Below are 22,002 nucleotides of genomic sequence, written 5' to 3'. Positions count from 1 at the left end.
GGTTGAGCCTTTTCCAACTGATTATTAAAAATTATTTCAGCCATGCTTCAACTTTGTGAGTCGTCTCAGAAAAAGGCAATTTACATAATAGGCAAAGATAAATTAAACTCTTGTCAGTAACATTTGAACAGTTTAAAGTTTGTCCTCGTTCAACAGCCTTTATAAGACCAACATTCAGAAAATCAAGTCAAGTTAAACTGACTGAATGCAGATTATATGTTGCAGAAATAAATAAAAAACCTTTTAAATGTCCAGATTCTTCAGATGTGACAAATATTCACACAATTAATCATTTCAGATATTTTATTCAAACTGCAGTGATGATTCTTGCAAACTTTGTGAAAACCTTGAGTTACTAAATCAGCTGATAAAGATTAGATTAAAATCAAAATGCAGAAAAAAGATTTAAAGCTCAGACTACAGCGCCCCGTCTCCATCAGCTGACAGTGAACATCAGAAACAAAAAGGTTTAGCTGGTTCCCCCCCCACTCTGCAGTCCTCTGGCTGCGTCCTTCTCTACGGTTTCTTCCATATGAATCTGTGAGACGCATGTCGACGGTCCAAACAGGATAAACAATGAGACTGAATCCATTCTGGCGTTTAGCTGGACAGAAAGCAGCTGTTTGTCGTTGGTTCAGTCTCAGTCTGATGAGTTCAGTTCCACTTAATGAATTCATCTCAGGTGTCCAAGGAAAGAAATTAACAAAAGGTTTAATCTGCAGCCAAAAGCTCGGTCAAGGAATAGTAAAAATCAGTTTCCACCCACTTGTAGGTGTTGAGTCATGGTAACATAAAGCATTTGGCTCCTGTTTCAATCCAGGAAGCATCTAGACCTTTAACAGATGAAGAAGTGGTGCTTATCACAGGTTAAAGGTTTCAAAGTCTGGATCTCAGGTTGTAGAGTGTAATGAACAGTGAGTAGAACGCTGGCTTTTTATTCACAGTGAAGAAAAAAATGCTGTTAATTCACTTATATTATCTATATGCCACCTAGAACACAACAGGTGGCGATAGCTTGGTTTATTAGCAACTTAGCATCATTATAATAAAGCTGACATGCTAATGTTAGCATGGATTAGCTGGTTGGGCCTTGTTAAATGTAATATTAAAATTACAGTTAACTGGTTGTAGTGCGTTTGGTCAAATCTGACCAGCTTAGTGCCTTTAATTAACTTCTGCTCCATACGTCTTCCTGTAGGAACGGTGGAGGATTAAATGACACTTTTAATACACTTTATGGAAAATTAGTAGACAATAAGAACAGTTGTTCAATTTTTTCTTTAAGTTCAAAGGATAAAGTTGGGAAAATGTTCATAAGCATGATGGTATGTTAGCATGCTACTGTGAAGCTAGTTTAGCATGCTGGTGTTAGCATTATCCTCTTAGTGGAAATGATGTCAAATCATATATTTTTAATGTGTTGTGTATTTATTAGTCATTAAAATACAGCTGTGGGTTTTCTTTATTTATATGTTAGATTTTAAAGCAAGGTTAGCTGAGATGTCCATTAATGAGTTAGCATTAGCGTGTAAAAGTAAAGTTTGAACGACAAAGCTAATATAAAACTCATTTAAGCTCATTTAAGCTCATTTAAGCATGCTAATGTTTGAAGTAGGAAACTTCATTCCATCAGTCTCTGCACTTCACTGGTACTGGGTCAAATTATTAATTTCTAGTGCACTTTGTAATAAATGAGTGAATATTACAAACAAAACTGTGGATAAATATCATAGTTAGAATTTCCCACTGTAGTATAAAATTGCTAAAAATCACGTTGGCATGTCTGTAACTAGCAACAGCTTTCTACAGCTAATTAGCATGCTAATGGGAAATGATTAGTTTACCAAATAATTCAAACAACCTCTGAACCTTTATTGTACAAATTTCTAGTGATGAATGAGACATTTAGAGCAAAGCTGTGGATGTTTTCATTTTTATATCAACAGATTGTAAAGATCAGATACGATCTACCAAGATGTTTATTAGCAGGTAAGGACTAATGTTACAGTAGCATGCTAATGGCTCGAGTCAGCATGTTAAATCAACATACTGCTGTAAAAACCAAACAAAAAACCAAACTCTTAATACCTGTGAGCTAACATTCAAAATTGAGGCCATTATCAGGTGTTCAAAGGTTTCAGTTCAGCATTGAACAGTCAAATAAGAGTGGAAAGATTTCTTAAAACCTGAGAAACATTGGCTGCACAGTTGGTGCATCTATGTTGAGCTTAAAAAGTTTGGTTTTGTCACAGTCCATTAATTTGCAACTATAAGCACCGAGTCTCGGCTTTCATACTGAGAAATCAAGCAAATACTGGCGCCAGTAGTCAGCTTGGTAAAGGTTCCCAAAAAGGAAACTAGCATAAAATTAACAGCACTAAGAGAAAAATGTGTTTAAATTAATTTAATGTGCATCAGCCAAACCTTCCAGGTAAAGTTTTCCAGCAGTAAAAGGATTATCCTAAGGTTTTACAATCAAATCCCATCACCTGTTAAACTCTGAAATACTGTGAAAATAAACAGGAATTTAAAACTAACTTTAAGTCACGATTATCATTAAGTGTTGAAAGTCATTTGATTAAATTCAGATAAGTAACTTCAGCCAAAATACGGGTTTTGTTAATGTTGATATTGACTAATTTGAGTTTGGATCAAATGATCCAGCTGTGTAACGATTTATTGCAGGAATTACACGATTTATTTATCCAAACTGATATCTGTAGGTTTACATTTGTAATAAAGCTTTGTGGATCAAACCTAAGCTCTAAAAACACAAAGTCCTCCTGGCAGTGGAGTGAGTTCACTCCTACATTTCTGGGGAGATTGACTGACATCAGTTCTGTTGACAAAAAGCTTGAGTTGATAAAATGACACAAACTCAGGTTGGAGTTTTGGACCTACAGATGTTGTTTTCTATCTTCTTTATTTTGAACCTGCAGTCAGAGCGATATGAACCACTGTGAGGAGGATGAGCTCATTACCAGCTGGAGGGAGTCACTAACGAGGCTTTGAGTCCACATGTCCTGCAGTCGGTTGGTCAGTTATCCCGTCGATTGGAGCGGCGGTGGACACAGGCCACCATTGTTCCGTCTGATTTCCATTGTGTCCTCGTCTGACGCTCGAGAGTGGCCATTGGCTCACTTTGGGCCAGATTGGAGACAGATAGAGGGGAGAAAAAGTGGTGGGGGATTGAGATGGAAGAAAAGGAGAGGAGGAAGGAGGAGTCAGACTGGAGACGGACAAAGAGTTCATTCTTTGCCGGTGGTGAGGAGTTTCAGGGCTTTCTGGAGGTTCTGGATGGCTGTGCCGATGTCCTCGTACTGCAGAGCGCTGCCGGCATACTTGCAGTACTTCTGCGCCTTGGTGAAGTCTTCGGGGGAGAGCTGAACGCCACCTGAGGAAGGGAGGGAAGGAAGGATCAGAGGAGGAGGTAGAAATCAGGGAGATCAGACGTTAATGTGAGCCAATTAGAGGCGAAAAGAGGAGCAATCAATCCTGATTACAGACTTAACAAAGGCTGCAGACAGAAATACAAAGCAGACCAGGATCACTTTACAGTCAATTCATGGCAGAGAGAGAGGAGGAGACAAATCTAAGTGTTGTTGGGAACTTTTAGCTAACAGCCAAGAATCAACAAAACACATTAAGAAAAGGCAGATATTTAACTGATTTTAAAGGCAAATGGTCAACTAATTCATTCAGTTAATTTGAAGGAAGCGACATCAGCCATGTTAAATCAGCTTGGACATATTCATTTGAACCAAACCAGAGTTCACTTCAACCGAACAGGGATCTAAGTTTGTAGGCGAATCAGTTTGATTGCAAACCAAAGTTCAGTTTCCTAAATAAACTGAACTTTTTAGGCAACAAACTAGAGTTCAATTAAAGCAAACAGTGCTGGTGTGAATGCACCCTCACTTTAAGTTGCCTAGTTAAGGATAAATTCACTTATTTTCTACATAGATATGATTATGTCTTCATGGTTAGTCTGCTAATCTGTCCCCCCCAGGCAACCATCCAGTTAGTCCTGATGGCCTCCAAGATGTTCCCAAGTCAGAAGAAGGTAAATCGTCCTAGTAGAGAGTTCTGGATCTGTCTTTGGATCTTCTCCCTTTAAGATGTGTCCAGAAAGCAATGAGACCTCATTGCTTGAACTATCCCAGTGAACTCCAAGAGAAAGTGCAGCAGATCGGGAATCTTAAATTGGATGCAAAAGGAGAAGCGGAAATGTAGTGGAAAAATTAGACCTTTAAACCTGAATCTATTCACAAGATGGTTGGAGGAGAAAAAACAAAACCAACCTGGAGAGATGCCAAGGTCTTTTCACTCCCCATTAGTCCTTGTACCGGACATTGTACTTGTAAATCTACCCAACTCCCTCTTATGAATCCTTTAGTGATAAAAGTCTCTGAATCGCTTGATAAGAGGAACACAGAAAGTGTGAGAGATCAAACAGTTTTGTAGGCGGTTTCAGTAAATACTGTAACCAGCTGCAACATTACCATGCTTATCTTTCCTCCACAGCAAGCTGTCTAAGCGGAGAGACCTGAATTATTTTATAATAAAGTCAGGATGGAGCGAATTCAGACTCTGAACATTCCGTTTTATTTTACACCAGGCGTCTCCAACTCTAGTCCTCAAGAGCTGCTGCCTTTAGATGCATCCCTGTTATAAGATACCGAATGACTCGCTAATAGGCCTTTGCTGAATTTGATGCTGAAGATTAAGACTTTTAAGTCTTACTCTTAAGAGTAAAAGTAAGACATACTCTTAAGTAAGTCTTAAGTAAGACTCTAAAGAGTCTTACTTTTTGTACATGTTGTGTGTCTTTATCTTATTTAGCTCGTTGCTCTCTACCCTTTAGTTTCCTCTCGAGGTTTACGGCTCAGCCTGAAGGAGAGCAGAACGCCATCCAACACGAACGCCCTCCTTCTCAATGCAGGAATCCAGAAAAAGTTGGAAAACTAGGCAGTAAAGTTATGTCTAAATCTTGCAGTAGTAACTGAAATGCACTGAGAAAACTCTTGGATAATAAAATAAGTTATAGATTATTTAGATAACCAACTGCACCCCAACTTTGATTTATAGTGTGTGAGTAAATAACACATTGTGTAGGGAACGGTGCTGTATGAGCAGGGGGTGTAAAAACAGCATGTTTATATTTTTATTAGTCATATTTGATATAGAAATCTTCATAAAAATCATTATGGACTCATCTATAAAACGTGAGACAGAAGTTAATTTAATTGCTTAGTGAAATGGCCTCCAGGCCCTAAAATCTGTTTGTTTAATGATCAGGACATTCTCAGCCATAACAGCCAAAACCGTCTCCTGATCCACTTTTTTATGACGCTTTAGCAACAACTAAATACCTGGTAATGCCTGAGTACTAAGTAACTTATGTTTAATGGCAAATGTAAAAATCCGGCATTAGGACTAATCTAATATCCTCGTCAACCTTGTCATGTTTTCTGTCTGGGTTCAGAAAATATATTCCAACCAAGTATTAAAAACAAAAGCCAAAACCCAGGAAATTAAAACTATGGATGAAATATGTGCTGCACATTTTATCAGATCTATTCAGACGTCTCCTGGGGATTTCAACAGCACACAAGAAATGTTTTACAAAACCTTAATTCCTTCAGTACATTTCTCGTGTCCTTTCCTCAATCTGTCTTTGCCTCCCCAGAGGAAACTGCTAACTGGAACCATGCTGCAGCGCCTCTCTCGCCCCTCGGCGCGGTGCCGTGCAAACAGAACACGAGACGCCGCGTGGGACGGCTCTCACTCCGCATATCGAACAGAATTATCTGCACAGCTGCACGTCTCCAAGCCATAAAATGAGTGACGGCGCAAAATGAAAACATATTAATGCGTCGTGAGGAATAACGTTTAATAAGCCAACCTGGCGCTTTACAAATCGGAGGGAGAAAGTTCTGTTAGAGAAGTGCTGAGTCTGACAAAAACTCCCAGTTTAAGTTGCCTTACACAGAGTAATGTGTTACTTTGTAATCCTTTCATTGATTCAGAAAAGAAAATGTGATTTCTATTAATATTTGTCATGTTTAAAAAAAGAAAAAATATCCAATGTGCTGCGTTTAACAAAAAATCCTCAATGAACCTGTATTTCATGCTTGTGTTATGATTTTCTCCCTTTACTTTACCCAAAGCATCTTAATTTTACAGAAACATTTGGTTAAAACGTTATTTAGTCTGCAGTTCTCTCTAAACATTTATCTTGAGTAAATAGTTTTATTTAATGGAAGTAGTCCAGATCTGAAACAATCCATGTCTCTTCAAAGAGGTACCACAAGGCTGAGTGCTCGGGTCCAGCTTCTTTACAGACCACACTGAACATTTTCCAGCTCACTCGTCCTCATGTTTTACTGCTTTACAAATGTCACCCAGCAGGATTTGTTATTTCTGATGGATTACTTCAAAACTATCACCACAAATTTGACAGCTCAAAGATTTTCACATTGTTCCGCTCAGATAAAATTTTGGAAGACGACTGTCCAAAAATGACTGTCCAAAAATGAGTATTCAAAAGATTGAAAAACACCAAATATACCTTAATATATGTGTAAATATGTTGGAAAAATGGTGGAAACCATCTTGGTACCACAAAAGCCAAAATCCACCGTCCTTCTCATCTGTGGTTCAGCCAATCAGCTCTAAGGAAATTGAATGGCACTCCTGGATTGGCTGCCTTGTTAAGTACCATGGTAAGTAACATTGCGCTCAGGTATTTTGGCTTCTAACGTTGTATTTTCATTAGAATATTTAAATATATTCCTAAAAAAGAAAAAGAAAAACAGTTGGAATCTGCTGTAGGAAAGAACCATCAAGCACCACCTGTGTGATCTAATAAAATAAGCTAAAATGTGAGAAAGTACCAAGGTAATTCCTGTAATGGTGTCCTGTGGGTTAAAAAAAGTAAAGTGATTTCCTGGAAAGTCTGTAAATTCTGGAAAAGTAAACTGTAAGGCATGAGAAAGTACTGTGTAAACGGATGTCAGAGAATATTCTGTAAGTTCTGGGAAAGAACGAGCTTCAGGTTGCCACTCATCACTGCCTATGATAATCATCGTCTGTATTGTTTGAAAGAGAAAGGCTCTGATTTTTGTAACCAGACAGAAAGTTGGACGTAACGGTTTGTGCATACGCTGGTATGAAAGCGGACAGAAGGGTTGTGGGTGTGCGCTTGGAAAGTGGACAAGAGCAAAGCCTCACTGAGGCACAAACATTAAACGTTAAAAGTCTGAGTAGAGAAGTTTAGAGCTGAAAACTGGCATATTGACGAGAAGGATACAGGACAAGACGTCTTCATCATGCCTGCACTCGCCTTGTGGGGTGTTTAATGTCTGCAACCCATGATTTAGGTTCCCATAGTGTGCCTCACTTTATTTAAATTAAATAAACTTTAAATGGAAACAGAGAGGTGCAGCCAGTGATGGTTTACATGTTGGGGGTTTGATGAAATGACATTTTGTCCTCTATGGTTAAAAATGGTTTTAGTTTCCATTTAAACCTGAAAATCGAGACCTAAATGACTGAAGCATCGTTTCCTGTTTGAGTTTCTCTTAGGTAGAAAGAAAGCAAGAAGTTCAGGGGGTTCAGTAACTTTAAGTGTAGTGATTATGAGCTTAGGTTTGCTGGTTTAAAAAGTGAGCTCAGCAGTTTATAATGGGATGTAGAAACCACAGCAAGCAGTTCAACACTTTCTCTAAATCCACAGATGGGAACAATTTCTCACCCAGAGTTAATATGCATTAAATGAAATAATATTACCAAATTATTCTTCTACTTAAAGGTGAGATTAGCGGGAGCCTTTAGAGACTAAGAAGAAGGTCTCTGGGTGAGATTTCTAAAAAGCAGAGCATGCTGAACAAGCAGAGCGACAGATAATATCTCTTGGTTAAACAGCGCTCAGAAAATATGGTCTTCTGCTGTCTTACAACGTTAACGAGGGAAATCACGTTGAACCATAAGTCTCTAATCCCTCGTCTGATTAGCCTACAAAATGTGCTGACTGTATATTCCCATGGATGGGAATCGTTTGAGACAGAGAAGGAAAAAAATGGAAAAGTTAATAGAAAAAGTCTGCAAAGCAATGGGCCAGAAACCAGAGATCAGGAGGAGACGACGATTTCAGGGAATCATGAATCAGCAGAATGAATAAAAGGGATGGATGATAAAACCAGGATGCAGGTTACTGTGGCAACTCAGCTGGCGTCTGTCTAAATGTTGGATTTCTTACAAAAATGTTTTCAGTTCATTGTTACATTAATTCCCATGAGTTAAAACTATGTGGTGAATATTTTCAAGTTGAATTTCAGAAGGGAAAACCAAAAATATTATAAAGATAAAAACAAAACAAACAAAAATTAATGAAACCTTAAATTAGGGAAATTTTCACCAACTTTTCTCCTCAGGAGGATCAGTTTGCATCACTTACCACATTTTAATTTTGGTGTTAAATTATGTAAATCCTTAGGTTCCCAGCAGAGACCGAGGTTTGTAGGCAGACCAGAGTTCAATCTTTGGTCCGCATCACCACAGTTTGATTGCGCATTCACACCTCTCAAAATGAACCGGACTTTCTAAGATAACGAACTAGAATTTAATTAACGGGGCTCAGAAATAAAAACTATTTAAAATTGTCCTATACCTACAAGAATCAAATATAAAAGCTCAGTTTCTTTGATTTACGAATGATCAGTAACGTGTACAGGCATCCTTGGTAATGATGGAGAAAAAGACATAACATTAAAGAAAAGAGTTATTTAATAAATCAAGTTTAACATAATTTTAAGTTTTGTAGACCAGAGCAGAAGCAACAAAAGTCACTTTAAGAAAAACCTTCTAATTAAATAAAAGTTGTTGTTTTCCTGCCGTAAAGAGCACCTGCAGAGAATCCACACTGGGCTGCTGAACAGAAAACACATCCTTACTGTTTAATTGGCTTCTTCTCCCCAGTCTGTTAGACACATTTAAATTGGATTCAATGAGACCCATTTTTCTTCATTTTAAAATCTTGGACCGGGGCTTAATGTGCTCCTCAAACAGGCAGATTCTTTTTAATTGTACCAGCAGTCAGGCTAAAGGGCAACGGCCTGGGTCATTAACGCCTAAAGTCACTCTGCAAGGAAAAAGTTAAAGATGCAAACTGAGTTTCTTCTTTTAGCTTCCCAGCAGGTAACTCTGGATTTTAACCAAATTGTGTAAATGAATCTGTGCAGGTAATGATTCTGCTGAGCAGGTGAAACTCAACTCTTCAGAGAAATGCATCGTGTCATTAAGACGACTTCAAACCGTGTCATCTCAGGCTATTTTAGGCCAAAGATGTGAGCGAGACTGACCTTCAAATGGATCAGCAAGGAGCAGAACTACCAGTTTGGCACCAGAAAACCAAACTTTCATTAGAGTCAAATGTTCAAACAGCTAAAAGTTGAGAAAGAAATTGTAGAAAAATTGGATTTCTATAGAATTTTACAAAAAAGTGAATCTGGTGCAACAAAAATTAAAAGCTTGAACGATCATGTTAGTCTGTTGTCATTTGCACACATATTTTTTACTATATATATTTTGGTAAAAAAAAAAGAACAAAAAAAAACAAGAATTGAATTAATTGCTTAAGTAATAAGAAAAACTAAAACATTTTTACGAGCTAGTATTTAGGATGATCACGGTTGCTAGGTGACAGGACATATGCCAAAGTATCGATGGGAATAAATCTAAAACCATTTAATTTCATAGTCGATCCTGGTGAACCAACAGGTTAAAGGTTCCCCTGCTGGTCCACCAACATGCACCACCTGAATCTGGACACACCCACAGAAAATATTGGCATAAAATGAAGGACAACCCACAACATAGTAAGAAAAAGTGAGAGTTACTGGTTCCTATGGTGACTTCCCTTCTCTTTAGGAAAACGTTGGGCACACCGACAGATACAGGCTTGAAGCTGAGCCTGAAAAAAGCCTTCAGTGTGTGAAAACTGGAAGTTTAATCCAAAGAATTATTAAACCGTGAATCTGGGAACCTTCTATTGGCCACACAAGTAAAACTTTATGGGTCTGCTGTGTTTTATGTAGAAGATGTGACAGGTTAAAGAGACACTTCAATTCCACTTTGGAAAGAAAATGTCAGAGACTAAATATAATGGGGATTAATATGTTTGGTGTGTGTGCTCTGGTGTGATTTGACAGAAAAGTCACTGTAAGTGCATAAAATGTTGATTCAGTCGTGTAAATTAGATTTTTCTGGAAGCGGTTTAAACTTTGATTGGTGTTTCTGCTTCACATTCTGCTTCCTCAGTGGTTCCACCAACATGCTGCAACATTTCCTGTAATCCTGAGCCAGTTTTGTAAACATGCTGTTATCCTGTTGTTCCTGATCAAACCGCATGTCTCAAAGTACTTTATGTTTGGCTTTTTCCAACTCTTTTGGAAGAGCAGAAAACCACAAATTGTGCAGGAAACTGAAGATTAATGAGGCGATTTAAAACTTCTGCGCTGGGATCATTAATTGTATTTAGGGTTGGTTTTCAACAATGACTAAAATTGTTATTATAAATTATTCACAGTGACAGGAGTTTCCCCTGCTGCATGGAGCATAGCGTTAGACTCCCCCTCTCCCACCTGTTGCTTAATGCTACATTAACATTTTTAAGACTATATTCTTATTCAGGTAAAACTGTTTTAACCCTCCTGGGAACTACTTTGAATGTTTTATTACAATTATTTTGCTGTGTTTATGTATTTTGGAGTGAATTTTTATCCATTATGTTTTTCTGATTTCTCTTAAACCAAATAAAATTATCTATGCCTCTTCAGTATGTTCTGTGGCATGGATTGTCATTAAAAAGCATTTTGGATACCCTGCTACTGCAATTTGATTTCTATTTCTACGTAGTTTTTTTAATTATTCCCTGGTGCAAAATATACTTGTCTGTTTTTCCAATGAGCGATTTTTCATCTGTTGTAATTATGTTCATTTCCATGTTTGGAATAGAAAAGTATGTAATTTTCAATGACGTTTTTGACTTTCAATCAGAATCAGTGTTGCTGCCAATTTTTGACATCGGACAAGGTTTGGATTATACTCCAACATGCATATTTACATTTACATATTTATGTAGAAAAACTATAACAAAAATATTTATTTTTTTGACCTGTTGAAATTCTATATAATTCAGAAGAAACTCACTGTTACATTTTCTTTCAATGAAAATCTTATTTTATTATTTATAAGTATGCACTGCAAAATGTTTTATGAAGCCAAAGCAAAATCTATATTTAGAATTTAAAATAAAAGAAAAAAACCCAATTTGGTAGAATAAGGCAAGTAGTTTCTATAAATATGGAAAATAAAGTAAACTAGGAAGCAAAGTGTAAAGCTCTTTGCTTTTAAACACTGTTGCAGATGTTACAGGCAGATTTTGCAGAAGAGCTCACAGAAAAACTCCTAAAACAATATTTTCTTATTGGGTTTATTAAAGAAACCATTTCCTTTTTGGTTTTGTAAGAGCAAAAGTGGACTGGCCAAAGAGCCTTAGGATGTAGACCGCTACTCTATAAGGAGTGAAGTGACAAAAAATATTTTAAAAAGCCTCAAATCTTTAATAACCACCAGTTTTAGAAACTATTGACTTAACTCCTGAAGAATTAAACAAATATCTGACTGGAGCCAAACTGGAATCTGATTCTTTCTCATGTGGTCACATTTCATGAAGGCTTAAGAAAAAAAAGTTTGCTTTTATACAGATCTAAAAACAAACATTGGTAAATTAGCACCTTTTGAAACAGCTTAGCTCTACAGTCTGTAAATTACAGAAAACCTATGCCTGGTGTTCAGAGCATCAGCTCGTCTCCACTCTAACCACTAACCCTCAGTGTGGCTCGCCACCAGCTGCTAATCCCAGTCGAAGCGACGAAGAGGCGGTGGCGTGGTTGAAACGATGCGTTCAGACGGCAGAACCTCACCACCTCCTTCTATGTTCCGGAGAGAGAAGACGGTCTTGTACGGAAACCCGGACATCTCACCAAACCCCCCGCTGGTGGAGGAGGCAGCCGCTGCCTTCGCCTTCACAACATTCAGTCACAACTTGATCAGAGTTTCTGATTCTGTCTCCAACTCAAAGGGTTTCGGTTCTCTTGGTTTTTACCTTTTAATTTGTTTATACATTTCTATGAAAACCCATTTCTGCCATGAAAAAATAAGCCCAACAGGAAGTTGAAATTACAAGTTTAAAAGTTACAATTGTGAAAATAAGTCAATAAATATGACAATTATTGTCAATTATGAGAATAGAACTTATGGCTGAGTTTTAAATTAATAATTTAAAGTTTTTAAGTTATAATTTGCGTTTCAAAGTCAATTATGACATGTCAAACTGGTATTGCAGTGAATTATAAGAAAAAAGTCATAATTATGAAAATAAAACAATTTTAAGTTGAGAGCACTGAGAAGTGATAATTATTAATTTTTAAGTTTGAAGTGAATTATAAGAATCAAAAGTCATAACTACGAGAACAGGTCAGAATGTTTAGATTTCATTTTGAGATTTTAAGCTAATTATAATACAAGTCATAATTTCAAGTCATGATAAGTATCAAAGTTAGTCATAATTTAGTCATAATTACGAGAATAAGACATAGTTATGTTGCAATTTCAAATTGTGCTGGTGCTTTATGTAAAACTTAATTATGACTTTATCACTGTGATTTCCTGTGAGGCTTTTTTCTTTTCTTTTATGGCAGAAATGGCCTTCCATACACTTCAGGCTTTCCATATGGATATGGCTATCTATATGTATCAGGGCAGAGTCACTGCATAAAATGCATGATTGTCTAATGTAAAGGCAGCGACTGGGCCAGCAAAGAGTCTAAACTATGACTCGGTTTGTATGAACTGTATTATTCAGTTTCTCTCAAATTCCCACTTTGACTTTATTTTTGAGGTCAAATTTAAAATACGGAACGTCTTAAAATCAAATGACTGTAAGGAGGTACTGATGGTTATAATGTCCCTACTTCCTGTGCAGCAGTTTACCAACAATCAGTGGCTTTAAAGTGATTTAGTCAATGAAACTAAATCCCTCCACTAAGACTCTGATGCTGCAGCTGTTACAGGTAAAATCTTGATTCTTTGAGGTTACGGCGAAACTTTAAAGCCAATAAATGTCATCTAAACATGAGTCTGAGGTTAAAGGTTCCCCTGCTGGTTGACCATGTTTTTACTGGAAGAAAGCTGTGAGGAGTTCCTGTTCCAGGCACAAAGTTAAAAAACAAATTAACCTCAGATCGACTGTTTCTGCATTTTAGTTTTTTGTGTTTGTTTTCTGTTCTGGTGAAGGTCAAGTCCTCCATGTGAATAAAAACCTTATTCAGATTGAAATGGAAATGTTTCAAGGCCACAGTTGTAATAACATGAATTGAATCATTCAGGACAGACAGTTGATGTAACAAACCGAAAAACATCTCAAAGTTTGAACCATTGGAGACATTTTTAGATTATTAGGACCGTTTTTAAACCAACTGCAGTATCAGTGTGTTTTATCCTTACCCTGCTGCTTGGCGTTGAGCAGTGACAGGTCAACAGCAGGAACCGACCGGGCAGCAGGGATTGCTTTACCAGCTTCTCCTGGACAACATCAACAAAGACAAACACTAAACGATCACAAAGTAACAATTCAAAAAGTTTTCAAAGAGTAGGGTATTAATATTACTCCTGCTAAATAACATTAGAAGATGAGCTTCCACCTCAGTCTCAGGGCCTCTGCAGGCCCAACAGGTTTTCTACCAACTCTGACCATCCAGCCAGCTCCTGCTGAAAAATCCCCACAGCATGATGCTGCCACCACCAGGGTTCACCAAGACAACTGTGTTCAAACTGATCTGCATGTTTAGTTTTCCATGTTAGAAAAACAGTTTCGTGTTGGTCTTATTTGCTGTGTTTCTTGGTCCTCATATTGTTCTCTAATGAAGCCATTTCTTTTTGTAAACATCCCAAAATCCCTAATTTTTCTTTCACTTCAAAATTGGTCTAACATATAAAATCACAAAAAATTACACTGAAGTTTGTGGTTGTTCAAACTTAAAAACTGTAAAAGGTGTTAATTCTTTTAAAGGCTCTGTAAGTTTCCTGTGCCTGTCGGTTGGTAAAAGCGAATATGCTCTAAATACATCCCCGCTTTGATCTTATCAGTCTAAATAACATTTCTCCTCAAGTTTTGTAGCTATTTAAGATACAATTTTGCCATATTTTGCTGGGAGAGAATACACGTTCTCCTTTAACACTTCCAAACAAGCTACACTTGTTTCACCTTTAACTTGCCAACAGCTGAAATCCAGGAAAACTTTAGAGCCATTCTAAAAACACTTAACTGCCTATTTTCTTTAGAATATTTTAGAAATGCATTATGACAAAAATCAAAAATTTTCCATGAATAACTAGAAGTCACATTCCACAGAAAATCAGCAAAAGGAGGTAGTTCACTGCAATTAAAAATATACTTAAATCCCTATTGGTGATACTTTTCCCCCCTGGCATTGTGCTACTGTAAACCTGAACGCTGTGGAAAACAACAAATCTATGAAAAACCTGGGTAATCTTTTTCTGGAACTGCATTTTCTAAATTAATGCACTAAAAGACACTCTGTCCTTTTTGAGGGCCTCAAGGCACAAATAACAGTTCTTCAGCATCCGTCTCATTTTCAGAGGGAAGAAACACCTTGTCTGTCAGCACTTAGTGTGATTGGACGAGCTCCACGTTTACCTTTGACACTCTTTAATCTTAATCAACACTTTTTCTCTGCAGACATGTTTGACGAGATGCCAGCCAGACAATAACTCAACAAAGTGAGTGTTTGCACTTCTTGTGCCAGCTCACAGTGCAGAAAGCTGTTCTCTTTAGCTAAACCGGATGTCAAATGTTACCTAATGGGAAGATAAATTAAGCTTCTTTCGCATGTGTGTTGCAGCAGTTCTTCAGGAATCTTTCCTTTGTCTTCAGAAACTAAACTGCATCTTCTGTCACCCAGAAAGTCGACATAAATGATGGAAATAATGCAGTGAATATTTAGCAAACAACTTTCACTGCAGAGCCACTTCTTCAACTTCATAAAAACACACACTTGTTTGTTGAAGAGTCTCTGTGGAGGGAATATTAACTTTAATGCCAGAAAACTGAAAACAGATTAAACTCATTAATTTACAAGGCAGTTTCTTTTGCTGGTACATGAAAAACAAGGAAAAACCTGGAACTGCTGCCTCATTATGCTCCTTTTCTGAGGTCGAGTGAATCAATTCCAGCTTGAGATGAGGCAATACCTGACATCTGAACTCACATAAACACTGAAGTCAGAGTTATGAAATCCAAATATTGTTTGTCAAAATCTGCACACATCAGTATGGTGAGCAGATCCTTAAAAAAACAGAAAAATGAGCAAATCGAACATAAAGGATGAGTCAGAGGTAAAAGAAACCTTCAGCTGATAAACTGGAACCGAACGTTCTGTCTCTAAGAAACCGTAAAAAAAAATCCAGGAGAGACGAGACTCAGGTCAAGCAGATATTCAGTAACCCAAGGAGAGAACCTTGGGGGATCTCTAAGAAATTTGATTCATCAACTTTGAATAAACCAAAGCAGCCCCAGCTTTCCAACTAAGATTTGATTCAGTCAAAAAGGAGTAAAACCGCCTAATTTTATTAAAAGTTTTTTTTAAAATCTCAAAAATGAATGAATTTCCATGAAAACAACCTCTGGTGTTCACAGAGGTTAGGGACCGCAGCCGCCTGCCAATACCTGAAATTCATGAATAGTCAAGTATCTTCTAGAAACACTTGTTAATACCAATGCAAACCAGCCAGGAGAATGGTAATATTTTCAGCTTCAAAAACTGCGCTTTCTTTTGAATATTTTAGATATACTCTGCAAACAGGCAAATTTTCAACAACTAATTTGCTTTATGTTTCAAAGAAATAGATGAATAGATGAATCCATGAATACTGAGTCACAATCAGACGGGGGTCCAGTGTTAATCTGACTGTAAGAAATAAAAAATAAAAAAGCGTGAGATCAAATTTTGTTTTAAAAACACTTTCTGCTTTAATTCACTTCATCAACATTCAATGCTGGGGTACCTCAGGGTTGTGTTTCGATATTGTTGTTTTTGATTAAATTTGTGCCAATTATGAGCAAATTATTATAGAGGGACACAATTTTATTGTGTATGTAGAGGATCTTGTAAAATGTGTTTCATGAGATTAAAATCTTTTAATCATGTGGTTTTAGTTTTATTAATCCTAAACTATTTATTTAGTCTTTGTGGTTTGTAAACACTGGTTTGGTTGTCTATCGAAAACATTTCCTATTATGTTTCTATCTCAGATATCAACATAATAGGAAGAAAATGTTATGCAATAGGAAGAAAATTTTGGGGTAGAATAGCGAAACATAATTTCATATGACTCATTGGTTGGAGTGCAAAGTCTTCAGCAGGTGTTGGGGTTTAGTGTTGTACCTGAAGGAGGAGGCAGCTCTGCCGGAGTGTTGGCTGGTGCGTGGGCCCCTGGTGGGATCTGGATGTTGTTGTAGTTGGATGCAGGGGGGCCCGTTGGACCTGATCCCGGATCCTGTGCAAAGCCGATACCTGGAGCTGGACCTTGATCCTGATTCTGGTTTTGTGAGGGAAGATCTGCCCTGAAGGAGCCTCCATGTGAGAAGCTCTGTCCTGAGAAACCTTCCGCTCCAAAGTCTGAGAGGCAGAAAGAAAACACATTGGCTTGTTTAAACAGCCTTCATTATTTATACCAAGTTTGTAGATTTTCCCATCTTTGCCAGTAGCTCTAATATTAATCTGCTTTGACTTTTCACTGCTTAGAATTGCTTCTTTTACGTTTTTTCAACTACAGCAGCTCTCTGTGCATTTTAAAGCAGGAACTGAGCCCCGTTTCTATAGGATTCAGTGTAAGTGGGTTAATTAACCTCTGGAGAGCAGCATACTGTGTTTAACACACATTCTGGCTCCCACTCCCTCCACCACACAAATATATCAGTGGTGGTTACAGAAAGACCATTGTCTCCCAGCAGCTCCGCTCTGACTTTCCATTGGCTGGGAAAGGGACGTGTTGAGCAAGAGGAAAGGAATGGATGGAGGGTGGAGGTAGGGGACCGAAGAAAGGAAACAACTTCCACCGCCGGGCTGCAGAAACAGAAACGAGGTGTTGTTGGTCCTGGTTACCACAGGAACATTTGTGTTCGAGCAACATGTTGCATTTCCAGCAGTCTGTCTACAAGTTTCCTTCTGGCTTTCCAGCAGGTAAACATTGACGTCATGATGCTATTTATGGTGAGAAGTCATCATATGGCGAAGAGGATGAGAACATATATACAGCATTCGTCCTCAACCAGAAATAAACTGGGGGAAAGGCCTAAAAACTAAAAAGTCTCCATGAATTTATCGCATTGTTTATCAATTATGGTGATAAATTTTGATTTATTGTTGTCACGATAAATTAAGTTCCAGTTTATGAAGATTAAAATGTCCAAAAACTGTCAAACAAGTGATTCCAAGTGTGTAGGATGATTTAAAAGCGCCTTGAAAAAGATTGTTTGATGATAAACATCACTGCCAGTTTTCCAGAGTTTGTCCTTAAAACTAAGACGAGTCACTGAGTCAAAGAAATGAACGGACCTCCTACAGAGCCTGTCTGTCTGCAGAGGGAGCGAAACTCCTCATCCTCACTCGATCCAACCACAGATTATTTCTTTTCCAAAAGCCCCACAGGAGGCAGGAAAGTAAAAAATGGGTTCTGGTGAAATAGTTTGAATATATGGAATTCAGTCAAACTGTTTAAATTCTATTCATGGCAATATAACCAGAAATATATTTCAGAAGAGGAATGGGGCCTGGAGCTGAAGAGTCGCTGATGAGATGATAAATCAGCTTTATGACATTCATAATTATTCTCAAAACACCTCAATAAAATAAAATATACTAAAATATCTCCATTTTAAAGCCGTAAGTGAACTGGTAAATGAAACCTAGTAAGGACTTTAAAGAACCGTTCTGAGACGAAACATTCCTTCAGGTACAATTTTCCCAACGTAATAAAGAACTGTACTATAAGAATGTGCGTTTAAGTGTGAAAGACCATAATGGTGATGACTAACATATTTTAAGACATTTTATGAGATATATTCTGCTTTTTGAAGAGGGTTGAGAATAGAGCAGAAAAATGATTTGGGTCACACTTGCCTGCTGTGTGAAAGCAGCCTTAATCTCCATGAAACTTTTCATTAATATGTATATTTTCCTCAACAAATACTAACATATTTGGTGTTTTAACTACTAAAATTAACTATAAGTGTTTTAAGAGGAGTTCTTAAGTGTTGGCGGACTCCAACTATGCATGGACAGTTGTAGACACTGTCCAATGAAAAAAAAATTAACCTTCAGTAAAATACTCAGACAAGGGCGAGGCAGACAATAACATCAGGTATAAGTTAGTGGGAATGAACTACCATGATGTCATCATTGTCAGAGAGACAACAGAGCATTCTGGGAAGAGAAAAAACACAAGCTGTTAAAGTAAGATGGTAACACCAGCAGACGTTGGGGTGTTTTCTGACAAGTTGACGTCATTGTAAACTGGCCATGTTTTGGGGTCAGACAAACCCAAATGTATGTGGCCTGAGTGAGTGTGGCCCAGCAGATGGGCTTTGTTTCAGGGAGGAATTTCACTGACTTAAGAAGCATGTTGCAAGTTTCCTCTTCCAGGGAGGGAAACAGGTTTCAGTCCAAACGTGCTTATGTCAAAACAAATGTCTGGTTCTGTTCCCAAGAGGCTTTTTATAGAATATCAAACTTTTATAATGAACTAAGAAAGTCAGAACAGATGTTGCAGATTCCCAAGGGTTGAAGGAAAAGCTCAACGTTGGGTGAAGTCATCAGGGTCTGGGATGATTCAGTGATTACAATGCTTCACAGTCACAATGAAAATACAGAATACTAATCCGTTCACACTTAACCGTCCCAGAAGGTTTTTAAACTCCTGAATCACTCTGATCTATCTAGGCCTCCAACATCCTAAGACAAACAGTCTGCTGTGCTCCTTGATACAATCTCAACTCTTTTACATGTTTTCTGTGATAACACACAACCATCTGGGCTGTTTTAAAGTGAGTCTGTCACAGCCATTAAAGAAACACACAACTAACCCAAAAAAGGTCTTAGGGATTTTCCATCAACTAATAAATCAGCAGTGGAAGAATCCAGGATAAAAAAAGAAACCCAAACTGGACCAAGCGGGTCAGAAACATGTTGGCCTTTTCAGTTTGACAAACAGAAAGAGAAGTTGCAGAAGATTCATGCTATGATAATAACAAAGTTAGTCTCTTTTTAGATCAAACCTGGTTGGTTTGGGTTATTTTGTTAGGTTTGGTTGGAGCTGCGTTAGCAATGTTAGCTGGCTTGGTTGGGTCAAGTTGCTTACTGGATTTCTTGGTTGGTTGGTCAATTGGTGGATTAGGTTGCTTGCTTAGTTTGTGTTGGGTTCTCTGGTTGGTCTCAGGAATCTCTTACAGCTTAAAATGTGATGCTGCTTCCTTACATGATCTGTCTGCTGAAAGAATAATGATACTGATGTGCATTTCTGTGGCTAGATGTGATTTAAAATGTTGAATAGGCTAAAAAGACTCACAGTGGCCATTGGTAGCATTGTTGCCTTGCAGCAAAAGGTGAAAGGACCTCTGATTAACCCTAAATAAAGTTCAGCAACTTTTTACTGACATTTTACTTTCAAATGCCTCAGAGGGATCTGATTGGTAAAGGGTAACAGTCAGGATAAGGATACAAAACAAGAAAAATCATGAAAATCTCATGTATTTGTCTCATATCTGGGCTGCGGTGGAGGACAGTAAAACAAACCTTTTGGGAAATTGTACTGTGGTCAAAACAAAGATAGGTGAAATATTACCAGTCTCTGTCGGTAAAAACTCTACCAGAAACAAAATTACTGTAAGAGGAAAGTCTTTGTTCAGCACAACAACGACTCAAAGCAACTGAGAATCTGCTGGTTGGTGTGAACACAGGTGTGAGAAGTCCTGGCAGTCCAACAGGTGGTTAACCCAAAAACACTCGGCGTTGTAATGCAAATAAAAAAGTGCTTTGACAAAGTAACACATTAAGGGTGATTTTGTGTCTTTTAGGTCACATTAATGTCAGAAAAAGTCCTGAAATTATATTTACAAACACCTCTGGTACTTCAACTGAATGTTAAAGTTGCTTTTTTGTCTTTTTAACAAGAAATTTAGTCCACTGTGTGTGGGTAGAGGTCACAATGAGTCTCTGCTAAATGATTCTTATCTTTTGAATTACTTTCTGCAGAATCAGGAACAATCAACCAGTTTCCAGTCCATTTTCCCCCCCAACAAAAAGTTGCCCAAACAGTAGCTTTAAAGGTTGTTACTGGGCATATCTGGTCGTATGAGCTCAAACAAAGGGGTTTTCCAAGGCTTTCTTTCTTTAAAAGGTTAAGTTTTATGGTGTAAACCTGCATAAAAGTTCATTGATTTTCAAGGCAGCAAAGGTCAGAGTTGATCTGAAACTGATATTCTTTTTTCTTTTAAGTCATTTCTTATTCACGCAATAAAAAAGAGACTTCTAAGGCTAAAACATTTAGATCCAATTCTTAAAAAAAAAAAAAGAGTTGTTTATATAAAAAGCTGAAACTTGTTGCCTGTGAGAACATATTACATGACTAATCTAGCCCTCACACTCTTCTAATCTTTCAGAGGCTACACCTCTGACTGCAGGCCTTTCCCGCTCCTGAGAGCTGATAACCAGAACAATGCCATGCCAGACTGAACACACACCGTCACACACAGATTAAACCCCGTCATCTGAGGAAGTGTTCCTTAAAGAAATGGGACTGGGTGTTTGCCTTGTGGAGGAACAGGACTGTATCAGAGGATCTCACCTGCTTCCTCATCCTCATCCATGCCGATGGGGCCGGACTGCGGGGTCTCGCCGTTCTTCAGACAGTTGTGGATGTAGGTGGCCTTCCAGCGGGCGTACTTCCGGTGCTGGATGTTCTGGAAAAGATTAAAACGTCCAATATTTTACAAGTAGGAGGTCAGTCTTGGAACAAAGTGTAACAAAGGAATAAATATTAATATTGCTGAAGGATAATCACTGAATCTTGTTTGGTTCGAACTTTATCGCAATTATCACTCTTATTAACTATAAATGAAAGGCTGTGTCTTATGTCATAAAGTCAGTTTCAGCACCATTCACTACCAAACTCAGCATAAATCTCAACCCTGAGGATATATTAAGGACAGAGACGGTTTCTGGGTGTTTGGTCGATCATTGTAAGTTTTTACCAACTCTTCAGGTCTTTGAGTTACACTAGGCCTTTTACTAAGACGGGTCCTAATGTAAGGATGTCTTCCATCATACCAACTTTGAGGCAAATTTTCATCGTAATAAGCCTTAAATAGTTGCTTTCTGTGTCACTCCTATAATAAAAGGGATTTTCTGGAGAACAGGCGATATAAAACTGTGGCCTAATTACTGGAGTCCTGCAGATATCACTCTAAAACATCACAGTTGCTCTTTTTTAGTGTTGGTGGATGTTTGGAATGTGAGAAAAAGAGCAGAAGGGGTAAAAAGGACCAAGACGGACACATTCACACCGACGTGATGCTGATAAGAGCGACTGTAGAAACACCTGCTTCTTCCAGATAAGTGCCATGTTCTACAGAAACAATGGAGTTTTGGACGAGAGCTGTGTTTGTTTGACCTTGGCATGTCTAAAGGTTGAAGTTGGTCATTTCCAGCAGGGAAAGAAACACTGATGTGATATGAAACTAAAAAAGGGAAGGAAAGGACTTTTCATGTGAACATTTCAAGTAACAGGTGACTAATGGAGAAGATATTCTTAAAAAAAGATGTCTCTTCTGCTTGGGAAGGGGACAGGGTAATGTCCAAT

At 37.9% G+C, this 22,002-nt stretch overlaps 1 protein-coding gene across 1 annotated transcript in view; it reads right to left on the bottom strand.

Moving 5' to 3' along the window:
- Window positions 1–289: 289 nt before the first annotated feature.
- Window positions 290–22,002, bottom strand: part of vta1 (vesicle (multivesicular body) trafficking 1) — a 37,594-nt gene continuing 15,881 nt past the window's right edge. The window contains exons 5-8 of the mRNA XM_028040222.1: window positions 20,989–21,103; window positions 16,530–16,763; window positions 13,570–13,647; window positions 290–3,394 (exon numbers count right to left, since the gene is read on the bottom strand). Of these exons, the coding sequence (XP_027896023.1) occupies window positions 3,249–3,394; window positions 13,570–13,647; window positions 16,530–16,763; window positions 20,989–21,103 (573 nt within the window). The 3' untranslated portion in view covers window positions 290–3,248. The remainder of the gene's footprint in view (window positions 3,395–13,569; window positions 13,648–16,529; window positions 16,764–20,988; window positions 21,104–22,002) is intronic.

This window comes from Xiphophorus couchianus, chromosome 15 (genome assembly GCF_001444195.1).
Source record: "Xiphophorus couchianus chromosome 15, X_couchianus-1.0, whole genome shotgun sequence".
Lineage (NCBI taxonomy): Eukaryota > Metazoa > Chordata > Actinopteri > Cyprinodontiformes > Poeciliidae > Xiphophorus > Xiphophorus couchianus.
The sequence above is the reverse complement of the archived record's forward strand: the minus strand, read 5'-3'. Positions and strand labels throughout refer to the sequence as shown.